The following is a 16,211-nucleotide window of genomic DNA, read 5'->3' on the forward strand; positions in this document are numbered from 1 at the left end:
CAATGAAACTTCTGGGCTATTGATCTGGTCAGTTAAGTAGCAGAGGGGGTTGTTAAGCAGTTTCAGCTGCTTTGGTGTTAATGAACTTATGAATGCCAATGAAATGTTTCCCTCCTCATCTTTTCTGACTGTTCTTTCACTAGTTTTGCATTTGGCTACGGTCAGTGTCAGTACTGGTAGCATAAGGCGATACCTGGACCCTACAGCTTTTGCACAGGTAGTCCAGCTTCTCCAGGACGGCACATCAATACGTGACATTTTATTTAGTAGCGTTAGGATTTTACTTAAGTTGTGATCAAAATAATAAGGAAAAATAGAAGCAAATTACCTGTTAATATTTGAAAATGCCTGAATCTCAGCTTGGTCCTCTTCCAGTGGGGATCTTCACAAACCCTTGTCTTGTGTGTTTGGATGTGAAGGTCATTTTACAGTAGACTTCTGAAGGAAAGGGTGGACGTTACAGGAGAAATTTTGGTGGTGACCGTGATCTGAAGAACATCATTATCAGCCAGCGTTAGTTTAGAAAATAGCTTGTCAGAAGTGGGATTCGAACCCACGCCTCCAGGGGAGACTGCGACCTGAACGCAGCGCCTTAGACCGCTCGGCCATCCTGACTTAACGCAGTACCTTAAAGTGGAAACCTTTATAGCGATTTAGAGCCAGTCTACTGAATAGTTTTTGTGTGGATCACATAAATATTCTTATTCGACATCATAGGCGGAGTTTCATTGGTACATGTCCCCAAAAGGTTGCTTTTTCCTGAAATGTTCAGATTTTCTTTTTTAATGCCTCAACTAAAGTAAGTATTTTGATAATAAACGAATACGATCACTAAATCCATCCTCCCTAAGCAATGCTCACTTACACCTCGCATGTCCTTAAAACAGAGGAACATTCTATACTACATACTGTAAATTGCGGACTTACTTACTGTTTAAAATTAAGCTTGAGAAACGTCACTTCAACTTGTATATTTTATATTCTGTATTTTACTCTTTTACCTGTCAAGTGCTGCTCCTGTGGGCAAAACAGATCCTCAAGAAGCATTTAAATGACCGCAAATACGCCAGCATGTGTCCGTGTCGCATGTTCAAACGGACGCGCATATTTCTGTTGAAAACGCAGGTGCACGAAACACACACCTCGTGACAATGAGAGTAAGGATCTACACTTACAATCGGAAGGTTGCCGATTCTAATCCCGTAAATTCCCGAACACATGTGACCTTCGAGTGCGAAAGACCTCTGAATAACGTCATCAAACTGTGCGTGTGAATGTGGATCTGTCTCCCAGTCTACTCTAGCATTATTTATTCAGTGGCATAGTCCTTATTTAACAACTTTCTCCAGTCATTTTCGTTGGAAACCAGTGTCACAGTATTAAACTTTCTTTTCTGTATATAGAATTCCATGGCACCCTTTTTCTGGCAATAAAAGAAAAAAATAGTAATTTGTTTCTCATACAAGTTAACACACCATGGAATGTTAAAAATGTATGAGATGGTGTTACTTTCCTGTATCTCTTAAAATCTGTAAAAAAAATCAAAATTCAGTTCTATTCGACTTATGAGACTCTATTTGCGAAAACGGATTTTCATAAATTCAGCTCTACGTCAGTTGTATTTGTATATAGTCACCATACACGAATCTGTGTAACGAACGTGTGTACACACTCATAAAAATAAAAAAAAAAATAAGCAACGACAAAGCTAGTTCCTTAACCAGTTTTCCCCAACACGTTAGACAATCCCAAATGAGCAGAGAATACTAGGAGGCTTTATATAGCGAGAACCAATCAGATCGCTTTTCGCTACCAAGATTCTACCAAGAATTAAAAGCAAGGGCCAATCGCAGCCCGTATCGCCTACCAAGAATTGACCACTCACAGCTCGTTTCGGCTACCAAGAATTGGAAACGGCGGGCCAGCCTCTTGCTTAATTTAATTAATTAATGTGTTCTGCAAAAGCGTGTTCGAGTCGGCACACACACGCTTTGCGATTATTTTTGAACTTTCTAAAAATGTTTTTCACGAGTCTCGATTTGTGGAGATAAATACCCTTAAGTAAAAATATATAAGTTTGTCATAAAAGTTTCATAAATATATTGATTATTGTTGTTTAACCAACCTTTGATATACTTTTACCTATGTGACATTTTGTTTGTAATCTGGTAGTCTAAATGGATTATGAACGGATTTATATACTTACATTAATGTACACATTTTTTAAATTATTTTTTAAACATTCTTGGTGCAGTTTATTACAGTTATTAAATATGTTTGCAAAACGTGTAAAGAAAGATAAAATAATGTACAAATATAATAAACATTGGTAAATTGCATAATCATAGTTTCATTTTACAGGATGAACTTTAAATAATAATAATAATAATAATAATAATAATAATAATAATAATAATAATAATAATATGAAATGCTGTATAATTATAAAAAAAACTGAAAATGAAAACTTTTTTTCTAGACTACATCTTTGCTAACTTAAAAGCTTTTTTTTTCATTGTTTGGATGAGTTCATTTTTAACTGAAAAGACAGATGAACTATGTGTCTATATTTCCTACAGAAGACCCCAGGATAGTCTTTCTGGTATAAAAAGACCAATAATTCTTAATTAATTACTGTAGTAAAAATATAAAATATATAAAAACAAATGACTGGTATGTTGTATAATTTTTTATACTTCTCACTAATTTCACAAATTGTTCACATCAATGCTAATATAGTATAATAATAATTATAATTCTATTCTATATTAACATTGACATTATAAAATATGCTTATAAAATAGACCTACACCTTTAATACTCTGACGATTCTGATCATGCTGTAGTAGAAGAATGCTAAGCATTAGCTGAAGAGTAATAAATGATGCAGAGGGACAAGCTTTTTCTCCTGCCTGATTACTGATTTGACTTGTTAGAGGGTTAAGTTCCTTTCCTTATGATGTTCATTACTACCTCACAGTATATAGGGTAGGGTCTGCGAAGTTTTTATTTGTATCAAAGTCTTAATGTACAGAAGTGATTAACAAGATAGTGTCCGAGTGATTGTGATTGATTTATCCAGCAAATGGACTGGCACCCTGTCCAGGGATTGTTCCTGCCTTCTGCCCACTGCTTGCTAAGTTAGAAAAGGTATGTGTATAAAGTTAAAGTTAAGCATTCAAGATCTGGGACGACATATGAGAGGAGGTAAGATTGTCATTGTTTTGATTTGGCTTGACCATGTGCTTGCAGCTGCAAAGAACAGCGTTTTTTTTTTTTTTTTTTTTAAACAGATATCTGCCTGGGCGGCACGGTGGCGCAGTGGGTAGCGCTGCTGCCTCGCAGTTGGGAGATCTGGGGACCTGGGTTCGATTCCCGGGTCCTCCCTGCGTGGAGTTTGCATGTTCTCCCCGTGTCTGCGTGGGTTTCCTCCGGGCGCTCCGGTTTCCTCCCACATTCCAAAGACATGCAGGTTAGGTGGATTGGCGATTCTAAATTGGCCTTGGTGTGTGGGTGTGTTTGTGTGTGTCCTGTGGTGGGTTGGCACCCTGCCTAGGATTGTTTCCTGCCCTGTGTTGGCTGGGATTGGCTCCAGCAGACCCCCGTGACCCTGTGTTCGGATTCAGCGGGTTGGGAAATGGATGGATGGATGGATATCTGCCTCCATCCTGTTCTTTTTGTTCCCAAAAAGGATTCCATCCATCTTAGAAGAGAAACCTTGTTACACACACACAGTTCGTTAACGAGAAAGTTTTTTTTATTATTATTATTTTAGAGATATTTTCTTTCATTCAGCAATGTTCTGCGAGCGGGATTCGAACAGGTATGTATGTGGTAAGTTGTAGCTGATGGGCTCTCAAGGATCAGTGGTTAGAGTACTGTCCCCGTTAAACAGGGGTCTCGATTTCAATTCTCGCTGGCGCCCTAATTAATGCTGTCAGAAAGGAAAACTAGAGACATCATTTTACGAACAGGTTTAAAATAATTTCTAAGTCAATTTGCCGAAGCTCAAAATTGTGGTCACTTTTTCCGATTTAAATGTCAGTACCTTAAACCAATCTTCAGAGCATTAGACCCAGCGTCGAAATCAACTCTGAGTTTGCCTCTAGATCGCAATCACGATCACACCTAATCGGTCACAAATAACAGATCGTTCATTCATTCATGTTAGTCGGCATGAATTTTACTTGCGTCACTCACAGTAATTTTGAACGAGCTAATTCATTTTCGCTCTTAGGCAGCGATGCTTAATTAGCGCTTGCAGCAGAATGTATAATTGCTCGAAAACTATTTAATGACTGAACTATAAAGGAAATCGGAAACAACGAGAAGGCCATGCAAGCTTATCTGGTTAGCTATGTTGCCCCAACATCCCTCCCAGTTACTTTTAAAAAAGTTTTTAGGGTTATCAACTGACCAGGTAGATCCTCTCAATCCGAAGTATAAAGAAGTGTCGCCTGTCTTCCTAATTTTTATTGATATCTTCGAATGTATGATTCAATATTTGACTGAAAAACTGGGGCTGGGTGCCTTTAGAGAATTTTGTGGACCTTCATCCTTTCTTCAAAACAGAAGAGGACATGTGCTACAGTACAGGGCGTTTTGTGCACAGCTGATATATGACGTTTATTTACAGAGTGGTCATCAGACTCCAGATGTAATCTTACGAGTGAATTATCAGTCCAAGCATCACATCTTTTGATTTTCCGAAGTTTTTGTTTATTTATTTAACTATCTAGCAGCTCGTGGTATTTGCTGTTTTGATAGATAGATAGATAGATAGATAGATAGATAGATAGATAGATAGATAGATAGATAGATAGATAGATAGATAGATAGATAGATAGATAGATAGATAGATATTTTATTAATCCCAAGGGGAAATTCACATACTCCAACAGCACCTTACTGATACAAAAAACAATATTAAATTAAAGATTGATAATAATGTAGGTAAAAACAGACACTAACTTTATATAATGTTGAACGTTAACGTTCAATCCCCGGGTGGGATTGAAGAGTCGCATAGTTTGGGTGCGGAACGATCTCCTCAGTCTGTCAGTGGAGCAGGACAGTGACAGCAGTCTGTCGCTGAAGCTGATCCTCTGTCTGGAGATGACACTGTTTAGTGGATGCAGTGGATTCTCCATAATTGATAGGAGCCTACTGAGCGCCCGTCGCTCTGCCACAGATGTCAAACTGTCCAGCTCCATGCCAACAATAGAGCTTGCCTTCCTCACCAGTTTGTCCAGGTGTGAGGCGTCTTTCTTCTTAATGCTGCCTCCCCAGCACGCCACCGCGTAGAAGAGGGCGCTCGCCACAACCGTCTGATAGAACATCTGCAGCATCTTATTGCAGATGTTGAAGGATGCCAGTCTTCTAAGGAAGTAAAGCCGGCTCTGTCCTTTATTACACAGCGCATCAGTATTGGCAGTCCAGTCTAATTTATCAGTATCTATCTATCTATCTATCTATCTATCTATCTATCTATCTATCTATCTATCTATCTATCTATCTATCTATCTATCTATCTATCTATCTATCTATCTATCTATCTATCTATCTATCCAGCTGCTCTCCCAGGTATTTATAGGTCTGCACCCTCTGCACACGGTCACCTCTGATGATCACGGGGTCCATGAGGGGTCTGGGCCTCCTAAAATCCACCACCAGCTCCTTGGTTTTATACATTGCAATTCTATTTTGTATTAAAAAGTGCTTACCTTAGAGAAGAGTCACCTATTCTTCCTTTAAAAAAAAAAAATAAATAACCTTTTCCGGTGTATAAAATTTTACACGTAATGAATTTATTTGTCTAAAATCTTCCCTTGACATAAATGACTATGGTGCCGTCATTTATTATTATTATTATTATTATTATTATTATTATTATTATTATTATTATTATTATTGTTATAGGAGGAGGATAAGTCATTTTTCAGTTACTTTAGGTTGAAGATGTTGAGACACAAATGGTCAACTGCGTGTCACTTGTCATTTTTACGGGCAGGCTATAGAGAATCGCGCATCAGATGTTTTCTCTAGACTAAAATCTTTCAAGTTTAGTACAATGGAGAGGTATTTTCTTGTTCGTTTCACCCTTTTAACACTGCTGAAATGAACACCTCGTAGTCAGCTGTGCTCACGACGTCTCTTTAAGTTTGGTTCAGTACAAAACTGAGGGCCAGACCAACATTTCGAGACTTTTTGCGCAGCTGAGGCTGAATCCTTGGGTTGTCCCGAGTATATCTTAAAACCCTAATAATGAACGAAACAATTGAACTTATATTGAACTTATTTCCATGTTTGGAAAATGCCCATAATTATCTGCCTAAATTAAATATTTTGCAATATTTTCACAATCACAAATAAAGCAAACGTTACGGCAATGACTAAGCAAATATCGACGTCTGTTAACTGTGCACATTTTAGTAAAGAAAGCGAGAATTTCACTGTACGCTACATATGTAAAGAAGAACTGAACTAATTAAAGCCGTTCACATTTTAGTTTTCTGGTTATAACATAGATTTAATCTCAAGATCAACCAATACAAAGTCAAAATGGAAATACAAATAAAACTGTATTTATATACAGTACAACGTTTCTCCGGTATTTCAAAACCAAAGAGGAACCGTTTGTTTTGCATATCGTTTTCTTTGTAGTTTTATTATGATTAATTTAAAATTGAATCCTATTTTATTTTGTAAGGTATCAAAAAACGAATACTATTTCATTCCTTACGTAAAGAAATAAATTAACAACTGCCCGTTATTTCCTAATAATTAAATACACAATTGCATTAGAAATGCAAGCGATTAAAGCAGAGGGATATTATTAAACAGAAATAGGTAAGCAAGGTGGTGGAGGAGCTGCTAAAAGTCAATGTGCTTCAGTTGTCGTCGATAATGCTATCGTTTACAGGAGCTCTAAAAAAAATATTTAGCGAAGCCTTACATATGCACTCCAAACAGACACACGCACACACACACACACACACACACTCTTTCAAGGCGATATTATGGGCTCTCTTAACAAATGCAAGGCTCATTTAACTCATTTGTAAAAATTACTTTATTCAAGAATGATTCAACTAAGTATTTATTGTAAATTCTCCCAAGTACGCTGCCACATTACAATTTTAATAGGTACTGACAGTATTTGTTTGTTATTCAGCTCAGTAGTAGCATCTATCTATCTATCTATCTATCTATCTATCTATCTATCTATCTATCTATCTATCTATCTATCTATCTATCTATCTATCTATCTATCTATCTATCTATCTATCTATCTATCTATCTATCAAAAGATTAGCGAAATCGTGCAGTGTTTTCATGTGACGTTTTCAAGTAACGCTCATTTTTCTTCAGAACCATACGTCATATATTATACATCTACATAATATATTTTTTTTAATTTTCATTAAGAGAATACTTCAATGATGCTCTCATGTTAATACAATCAATTGAACGCGCATACGTCAAACAAAATACCGCATATACACCCGCTCCGCTAAAAACAGTAATAGATAGATAGATAGATAGATAGATAGATAGATAGATAGATAGATAGATAGATAGATAGATAGATAGATAGATACACTGTAAAAAATAAATCTTGAATGTGTGAAAAATAATAATAAAAAATAGCTAACTATACACAAAATAATCATTACTTTAATTAATAAAAATGGGTTTTACCCTTTTTATTGATTATTTAATTCTAATTCAATAAAAGAATTAAGAATAATGTTAACTTATTATTTTTCTTAAAACGTAAACATTTTTTATAACTTATTCTAAGTAAAAAAACTATACTGTGAATTGAACACATTTAAGTTAAGTTAAATTTAATGACCCTGCACTTCCTCTCACATCGATTTCTTGGTCTTTACAACAACGCATTCAGCTGTAATGCTTATCCATAATAACAGCTATTTTACTACGAATGTGTAAGTATAAAGCATATTAATTCCGTAATGAATAACTAGTATTTCATTTCGTATAGTTACGGACGTAAGCATTTGTTATTTTCATGAAACCTTTCCCTTCATGTGGGAAACATGGCGAGCAAGGTAGCGTCTTTCTAACAACCTACCTTGTTGGTTTGCTTGAAAAAGCAAGCACATTTCTCGGATAGTTACGTATGTTCATATTTGTTTTTATTGTTTAAAACTTTTATTTTACACAGAAAAAGAAAATGACACTGTAAGATAAGTTTGAGAACGCTATGGCGTTTGTCCTAAACTACGACCTGTAAACAACATAAAAAGATGTTTTCCTAACCGTCGCGGTATTATTTGACTTCTTATTTAATTACTGTTCTACATAGGTAATGTATTTTCTGGTTAATTTATAATACTGTGATTTATTTAGCGATGTTTGATATCCTACGTCCTATTTTATTTCAGGATTTTCGCTATTGCATACTGAGAAGTAGTGGAAAAGGCGGCCATTGATTTAAGCGGATATGTTGGCGTAAATGCAGGATGTGCTTGAAGAGCGCCATCTGTGTCAGGATTTCACTCTCTACGTTTCCTTCCCGTTTAGCACTCATTCCTGGGACATTATTTGATTGAGATATACTTTTTGAAGAAAGGTTAAAAAAAGAAAAGAAAATTAACATTGGCATTTGAATGTCAATAATTCAGTAAAAATTATCCTCAGACATTTGATTTAATTTTCCTTTGAAAATATAACTCCGTTGTTGTGACTATCCGTGTATGTTCAAATAAATAAAGATATATGGAATTTTAGCATGTATCTGTTATACAGTCATTACTGTCCAGCGCTGCATTATTACTCATTTTTTTTTGAGTACTGTAATTCAAATGAAAATCGGAGTAAAATAAACCATTTTTGCCACTACTTATATTTAATCAAACTCATTTATTTTAGGTAAATTTGAGTAAATTAATAAATTAAGTTTACTCAATAGTGCAGTATATTAAATCTACTCAAAAATATTGCTTGTAATTTGTTGCCTTATTTTTTTTAAGTACTTTTAACGCGTTATTTTTTACAGTGTAGATAGATAGATAGATAGATAGATAGATAGATAGATAGATAGATAGATAGATAGATAGATAGATAGATAGATACTTTATTAATCCCAAGGGGAAATTCACATACTCACATACATACATAGTTCAGTTGTGTGTTAGCAGTCGACAAATAAAGGCTATGCAATGGAACACGATTATAGCAGTGCATTAACATTCAATGGTAGACAGAATCATGACTGAAGATCATGTAGAAGTCGTATTCCTTCCGCGTATTAAGTTAGATACTTCAGCAAGTAAATTACCATCCAGTTTTAGGCCTATGTTAAAGATTGGACGCTTGATTATGAAAGTAAAATTAATTTCACTAATCTGCTACTGATGAGATAAAGACAGGGTCAAATCTTTCTTGGCTTGACTAACAATATTTTACTTCTTGCGCGGTTATCCTAGGAAACAAATAAGGTATGTACAGAATTATCATACTCTTCAATACATCTACAATCTTTATTAATCTTTACTTTTCTCTTTTTTCTGTTCTGATTCTTCTGTGTTGTCCTTCTGTACTACTATGTCCGATAATATGAGGCAGATGATTGACAGACATTCAATACACTGAGGCCAGAAGATGTGTTGTCAACTGCACTTTAGTCTTTACTTAGTGAGAACCACAAAGACAAAAAGAGAAAGCTTGTGTCTCCAAAGATATGCTGCATAGGAATTCTGCCAAACATTATTATATGAATCTCAATACATAACATGTACGACCACCACCTGACCAAAGTCCTGTGCAGCCACCTGTGATGTTTGAATGAAAGCAGAGAGACCAACCTGTCATAAGACCCATTGCGTTCAATTCTCCAAGACGATGTCTTGAAAAATAATAAGGATATAAGGATATGTTAGGCAGAATTCCCAGTGGGGGTTTGGAAAGATTTTAGTATTGAACCCCTACGGATTTTGTTGTTTTTTTTTTCCTTCAGCTTAAATGGAGGTTTTCTTTTTCTTTTCCTCCACCCTGGTCATCAGACCATCATTTAGACTAAAAAAAAAAAAAAAACAATTCAATATTTAAGGACTAAGTTTGTCTTAATTATACATCTATTGTATGTGTGAATTATTTGTTTTTGTATACTATTACTATTTTTCTTATCTAATTTTGCTTTGTCTTTCTTTGCATACAACTACATCTTTGACATTGTGTAAAGCACTTTGAGCTACATCGTTTGTATGAAAATATGCCATAAAATTAAATTTTTATTGTTGAAACACACCGTTGTTTTCTTTAGCGACCGGGCCCGCTAATTCTACGGCTCAACGCGCTCTTTGTCCGTTCACACACGCCGCGCGGCTCCGCCTTCACAGAGCTCTGACGGGGCGCTACACTATTAGTTAAATGCTTTCTTATCGCCCAAATAGCGCCAATATTATTTTAACAAACAGTGTCCTGTAAATGTAGCTTATCATTTTACACTCATTAGTTTAAGTAGTTTTTCTGTGAAAATTGACAAAAGGGCGCAAAATTACAGAGGGCCGTCTTATTTACACTGACTTCTAGATAGGAAAGTAATCTTCTAGTGTGAACTCTGAGATCTGAAAGACAGTTGTACTTTAATGACTACTGTGAATAAAAATGATATTAATTGGATCATTTAAACAGAAACTTCGTAAGTAGTCGTGGCCGAGTGGTTAAGGCGATGGACTAGAAATCCATTGGGGTCTCCCCGCGCAGGTTCGAATCCTGCCGACTACGGGCGGACTCTTTTGACCTCTCTAAATAAGACCGAATTAATGAAGCAACAGTACACGTGCAGCACTTCTTAACTGGTGGTACCCTTTAGGAGTGACCCTGAGAACCCCTCATCTAGACCAGGGGTAGGCAACGTCGGTCCTGGAGTGCCACAGTATGTGCAGGTTTTTTTTCCAACCCAGTTCCTTAACGAGAACTCAATTATTGCTGATGAAGCACATATTGCTTAAGTGACATTTTAATGCTTCATTTTAGTGGTCTCGCTTGTTAAGGTTCTCCAACCTTAATTGCTTATTTCAATCTTAAACTGCTGCATTCAGTGTTTCAATTGCTCCTTATTAGCAATAAGATGTAAAAGACAAAGCAGCCAGCAGTTCTCCAGCTAGCTTTTTTCCAATTACATCTGTGTGTGTTCATCATACACGGTTTAATTTAATAAAACACTTAATAGAAAAATGTGACAGACTGAAAATGATCTGTTTTAGGCTTCAAATCATTTGGATGATATCCTTGGAAAGGAAAAAAATCTACGATATAAAAGCCTTACATTGCACAGACTAACAAGCCATAAAATTAAATAAGGTCTGAGATTGGCAATGATTGGTTTCTAATTAAGCAATTGGGTTGAATGAAAACCTGTAGCCACTGCGGCTCACCAGGACCGACATTGCCTACCCCTGTTTTACATCTTATTGCCTTTTGGCAAACTCTAGGTGGGCTGCCATGTGCCTTTTACTAAGGAGTGGCTCCCGTCTGGCCACTCTACCATACAGGCCTGATTGGTGGATTGGTGCAAAGATGGTTGTCCTTCTGGAAGGTTATCCTCTCTCCACAGAGGACCTCTCGAGCTCTGACAGAGTGACAATCAGGTTCTTGGTTACCTCCCTGACTAAGGCCCTTCTCCCCCGATCGCTCAGTTTAGATGGTCGGCCAGCTCTAGGAAGAGTCCTGGTGGTTTCGAACTTCTTCCACTTACGGATGATGGAGGCCACTGTGCTCACTGGGACATTCAAAGCAGCAGAAATTTTTCTGTAACCTTCCCCAGATTTCTGCCTCGAGACAATCCTGTCTCGGAGGTCTACAGACAATTCCTTTGACTTCATGCTTGTTGTGCTCTGACATGAACTGTCAACTGTGGGACCTTCTATAGACAGGTGTGTGCCTTTCCAAATCCTGTCCAACCAACTGAATTTACCACAGGTGGACTCCAATGAAGCTGCAGAAACATCTCAAGGATGATCAGGGGAAACAGGATGCACCTGAGCTCAGTTTTGAGCTTCATGGCAAAGGCTGTGAATAAATTTGCAAAAACTTTTTTCACGTTGTCATTATGGGGTGTTGTGTGTGGAATTCTGAGGAAAAAATGAATTTAATCCATTTTGGAATAAGGCTGTAACATAACAAAATGTGGAAAAAGTGATGCGCTGTGAATACTTTCCGGATGCACTGTAGGTAAAGAACCTGTACAGGTAAGGGAATGAAAGCCTGCCAGGTTTATTTTGTCTCATTTTGCATTAGTATTTTCTCCTTATTATTTACCATCATCGGTGTGTTTGTTTTTGGTAAGAAAGCCACCTTTTTTATACATGTATGTTCTCCATCCATCCATCCATTTGCCAACCCGCTGAATCCGAACACAGCGTTACAGGGGTCTGCTGGAGCCAATCCCAGCCAACACAGGGCAGGAACCAATCCCGGGCAGGGCGCCAACCCACCGCAGGACACACACAAACACACCCACACTAGGGCCAATTTAGAATCGCCAATCCACCTAACCTGCATGTCTTTGGACTGTGGGAGGAAACTGGAGCTCCCGGAGTAAACCCACGCAGACACGGGGAGAACATGCAAACTCCACGCAGGGAGGACCCGGGAAGTGAACCCGGGTCCCCAGGTCTCCCAACTGCGAGGCAGCAGCGCTACCCACTGCGCCACCGTGCCACCCATGTATGTTCTCATCGGCCATTATTTTGGGTTTGTGGATGGCAAAGAGTGCACCCTATGACCCACACCACTCACCCTCTGCTTTGGGCACTCATGAGTAAAGTGTATGCGACCTGAGGTATTCATTTGTTTTAAGCAGCGTTGGACACCAGTCCTTCACCCTCTCATACCTACACTCTCACTGGGTCAGTTGTAAGTTGTTGGTTTAATGGAATCTACAAATATTTGGAGTATGAGAAGACACACAAATAAAACTCACACAGACACAGATAGAATGTGCTGATTTTTTACACGGATTAATCAGGCTAAGAATAAACCCAAATCCCAGAAAGTATAACACAGCAGTGCTCATGCCTTGGCTATGTCACACATGTGTATTTGTAGCTAATGCTAAATGAAAAAAAAGAAATTTCAGATGTTTGTATAGATTCCCAGTTACTGATGTTAAGATTTTTGATGGAATGAATGCGTATATTCTACTCCTATTTCAAAATACAGGGAACATTTTAAAGTTTGTGTGAAGAGATGAGGTTGTTAACTCAATAATATATATGCTTACATTGTTCAGTGTTCACAGCAGTAAAAAATGAGAAGAAGATTACAGCAGCATAATTAAAATCATATAAGGGCATAGAGATAATGGGCACAGAACCACCCTTTTTACTGAACCAGTTTGCTTCAAACTCAGAAACATTAGAAGGTGTAGCCTTTCTGAAAAAGCATTTGACACTAGTAAGGAAGCAACTCAATGCCTATTCCACCATGCACCCAACCACATTTACTCATATTGGGTCACTGTACGTATGCCCAAGCTGTACAGATGTAGGGGGTTAACCAGAGCACCTGGAAAAATAACCAAAAACAAAAAACGTGTACAGGTGAGGAATGTATAAAACCCAACACAAACAGTGACAGAGCAGGGGGCACAACTCAGTCTTCTGGAATTGTGCTTCATCAGTGGCAAGCACCATGCCAGTGTACCCCAATGGAAGTGATCATGTTGCAACAGAATAAGCATTTCTTATAGATTAAGGTTGTGGATACGTTAGCTCTTTTTGATGAACTTTGCCAAAGTTGAAATAATGAAAGAAGAACTCAACTCTGGTGTAACTGCTTTAGCTTTTTAGCTGTACCGTGACTCTTCACCTCATTAAGGACCACGTTAATTTTTTTGTTCATAAACTTAAAAATTGATCACTTTGATCTTACATTAGACTATTATAGACACAATTACATTTTTAAAAACATGATATGTATATGCACAGTAAGTAATCAAGTGCTCAATCAGTTTCACATATGTTTACTTTATTGCTCATTTTGTTTTTGTCCCAGATCTTGCCAGCTTGTATATACATTCAATACAAAAATCTGAGGACAGCACAGAAAATGCTGCAAAAATGAATGATGGCTGATGATTGAGGGAGTCCTTTAACATGACTCTGTTTTGTTTGAAAGCCTTTTTTTAGATGCCTAGCAAAAATAAGCACATTCTCCCTAAAAGGTTATTGTTGAAATGCCAATGTTTTGAAATTGTAACTATTGTAAAAAAAATGTCTTTGTACAGTGACATAAGTAAAAATATATATTTATATCCTACATAGACATTAACTGCTTAATGACCAATTTCAAGAATTTAAAATAATCATCCCCAAGATATAGGATCAAGAAAAAGTTATAAGATACCCTGGGTAAACCTGATCATCATGAAATACAACAAAGATAGTAGGATTTGTAACTGAGTCTACCAGACTATCAAATAAGTCATTTTTGTTGCTCTGAGAATAAGCAGGTGGGACTCTCATTGAGGAATTTCCAACAGTGTACCTTCCAATCAGCACTTGAGCCAAGTACATGTAATGTCGACCCTGCTGATCTGCTGGGGAGTATGCAACAGAATATTGTGAGTTCTTAGCAAAGTAGACGCCATGTCCATACACGGTTCCTTTTGGGGAAAATAGAGAAAATAAATTAAAGGTTATTGCAGCATAAGAGCAAATCTTTAAGGAATAATATTCAGAAAATTAATAATTAATGCAGTTGAGACTAGAAATTAAACAGAATATGAGTTAAAAGAACAGGCAACCCTTGAAGGATTTGCCCCTGACCTGTGTTAAAAACATCTCTTCTCTAATGTTCTTATTTACTGTATATGCACAAATATAAGCTTTATTCATTTATAATAACCATAGTATGTGCAAGTCTGTTTCTAATTACAATATGGTGTCTTTGATTTTTATTTCCTAATTATCTCCTTTTTATTAATTTCTCAAAGATGAATATATTTATAAATGCTTCTAAAGTTCTTAAAATGTCCACATAAAGTCACTTGGAAAATAAAACCAAGTGACTTTATCAAGCTGTGATCTTTCATCATGCTAACTGTCAGTTTGTAAAAAGAAGTATGCCATGAACTTAACTCTTACAACATCCTTCCATCCATTACCCAACCCACTATATCCTAACTACAGGGTCACGGGGGTCTGCTGGAGCCAATCCCAGCCAACACAGGGCGCAAGGCAGGAAACAAACCCCGGGCAGGGCGTCAGCCCACCGCAGACTCTTACAACATATTTGGTCAAATTTGACTCAGGGTTGTGATTTAAATCAATAAAAGCACCCAACATTTCATAATGTCAGGATGAAACTTTGTAACATTTCCAACATTTTCTATAATTAACACAGTAAAAAAAGGAAACATCCCATAATTTGTGCAGCTTCTTAAAAATATTTGCCTTGACATGTCTCTCTGGTCTGCGGTGGGTTGGCACCCTGCCCAGGATTGGTTCCCTGCCTTGTGCCCTGTGTTGGCTGGGATTGGCTCCAGCAGACCCCCGTGACCCTGTGTTCGGATTCAGCGGGTTGGAAAGTGGATGGATGGATGTCTCTCTGGTCAGTTTTGACTCACCAATGAATTTTACTGTTCATTTAGTGTAGTTTGTTTGTTCACAACCCATAAAAACATGCTAAATATCATCTTTCTAACTAGTAAAAGTGAAGACTTCCAGGAAAGTGACCTAAGTTTACAAACAGTAAATGTTTTCTGAATGTCAGATTTTGAACAGCTGCTACACATTTTGAACACTGCCATATCCTTTGGGTTAGTTTTGACCCACCATTGACTTTACTGGATTTTACTCTCCATTTACAGTAGTTTGTTCATCAGCCAGAAAAAAACACTCTGAAAGTAATCTTTTTAGTTCAGAAAGTTGAAGACTCTTAGCAATGTGCCCTAACTTTACAAAAAGCATTAAAGGATACAAACACTGTCATGCTCCGAGGTCAATTTTGACCCACCATATACTATAGTGGTTGTACTCATCATTTAAGGTGCTTTAAAAACATCCTAAACAAAATCTGTTCTAAAAGTATCATCAGTACTAAAGGTCAAGCTGGCCAATCAATATGAAATTGTAATATAGGAAACATGCTATGTCAATTTACATATTTCCATTTAAGAGAAGTTGAGTTTGACAAGGATTTTATAATTACGTAGAGTATATTACACAATAGACACT

At 37.1% G+C, this 16,211-nt stretch overlaps 1 protein-coding gene, 1 long non-coding RNA gene and 2 other non-coding genes across 5 annotated transcripts in view; 1 reads left to right on the forward strand and 3 right to left on the reverse strand.

The window, feature by feature from the left end:
• The window catches only part of LOC127526725 (uncharacterized), a 217,178-nt gene that overhangs the window by 108,431 nt on the left and 92,536 nt on the right, over positions 1–16,211 (reverse strand). The gene's annotated exons all lie outside the window — the stretch shown is intronic.
• Positions 533–615, reverse strand: trnal-cag (transfer RNA leucine (anticodon CAG)). The gene has a single exon. It is a non-coding gene; the product is annotated as a tRNA-Leu (tRNA).
• Positions 10,674–10,755, forward strand: trnas-aga (transfer RNA serine (anticodon AGA)). Its single transcript has one exon. It is a non-coding gene; the product is annotated as a tRNA-Ser (tRNA).
• LOC114645750 (protein mono-ADP-ribosyltransferase PARP14-like) overlaps positions 13,983–16,211 on the reverse strand; it is a 40,225-nt gene continuing 37,996 nt past the window's right edge. For both annotated transcript variants that reach the window (XM_051923159.1, XM_051923160.1), the window contains one exon: positions 13,983–14,638. In XM_051923159.1, coding sequence (XP_051779119.1) covers positions 14,358–14,638 — 281 coding nt within the window. In that variant the 3' untranslated portion in view covers positions 13,983–14,357. The remainder of the gene's footprint in view (positions 14,639–16,211) is intronic.

Source organism: Erpetoichthys calabaricus, chromosome 2, assembly GCF_900747795.2.
Source record: "Erpetoichthys calabaricus chromosome 2, fErpCal1.3, whole genome shotgun sequence".
NCBI lineage: Eukaryota > Metazoa > Chordata > Cladistia > Polypteriformes > Polypteridae > Erpetoichthys > Erpetoichthys calabaricus.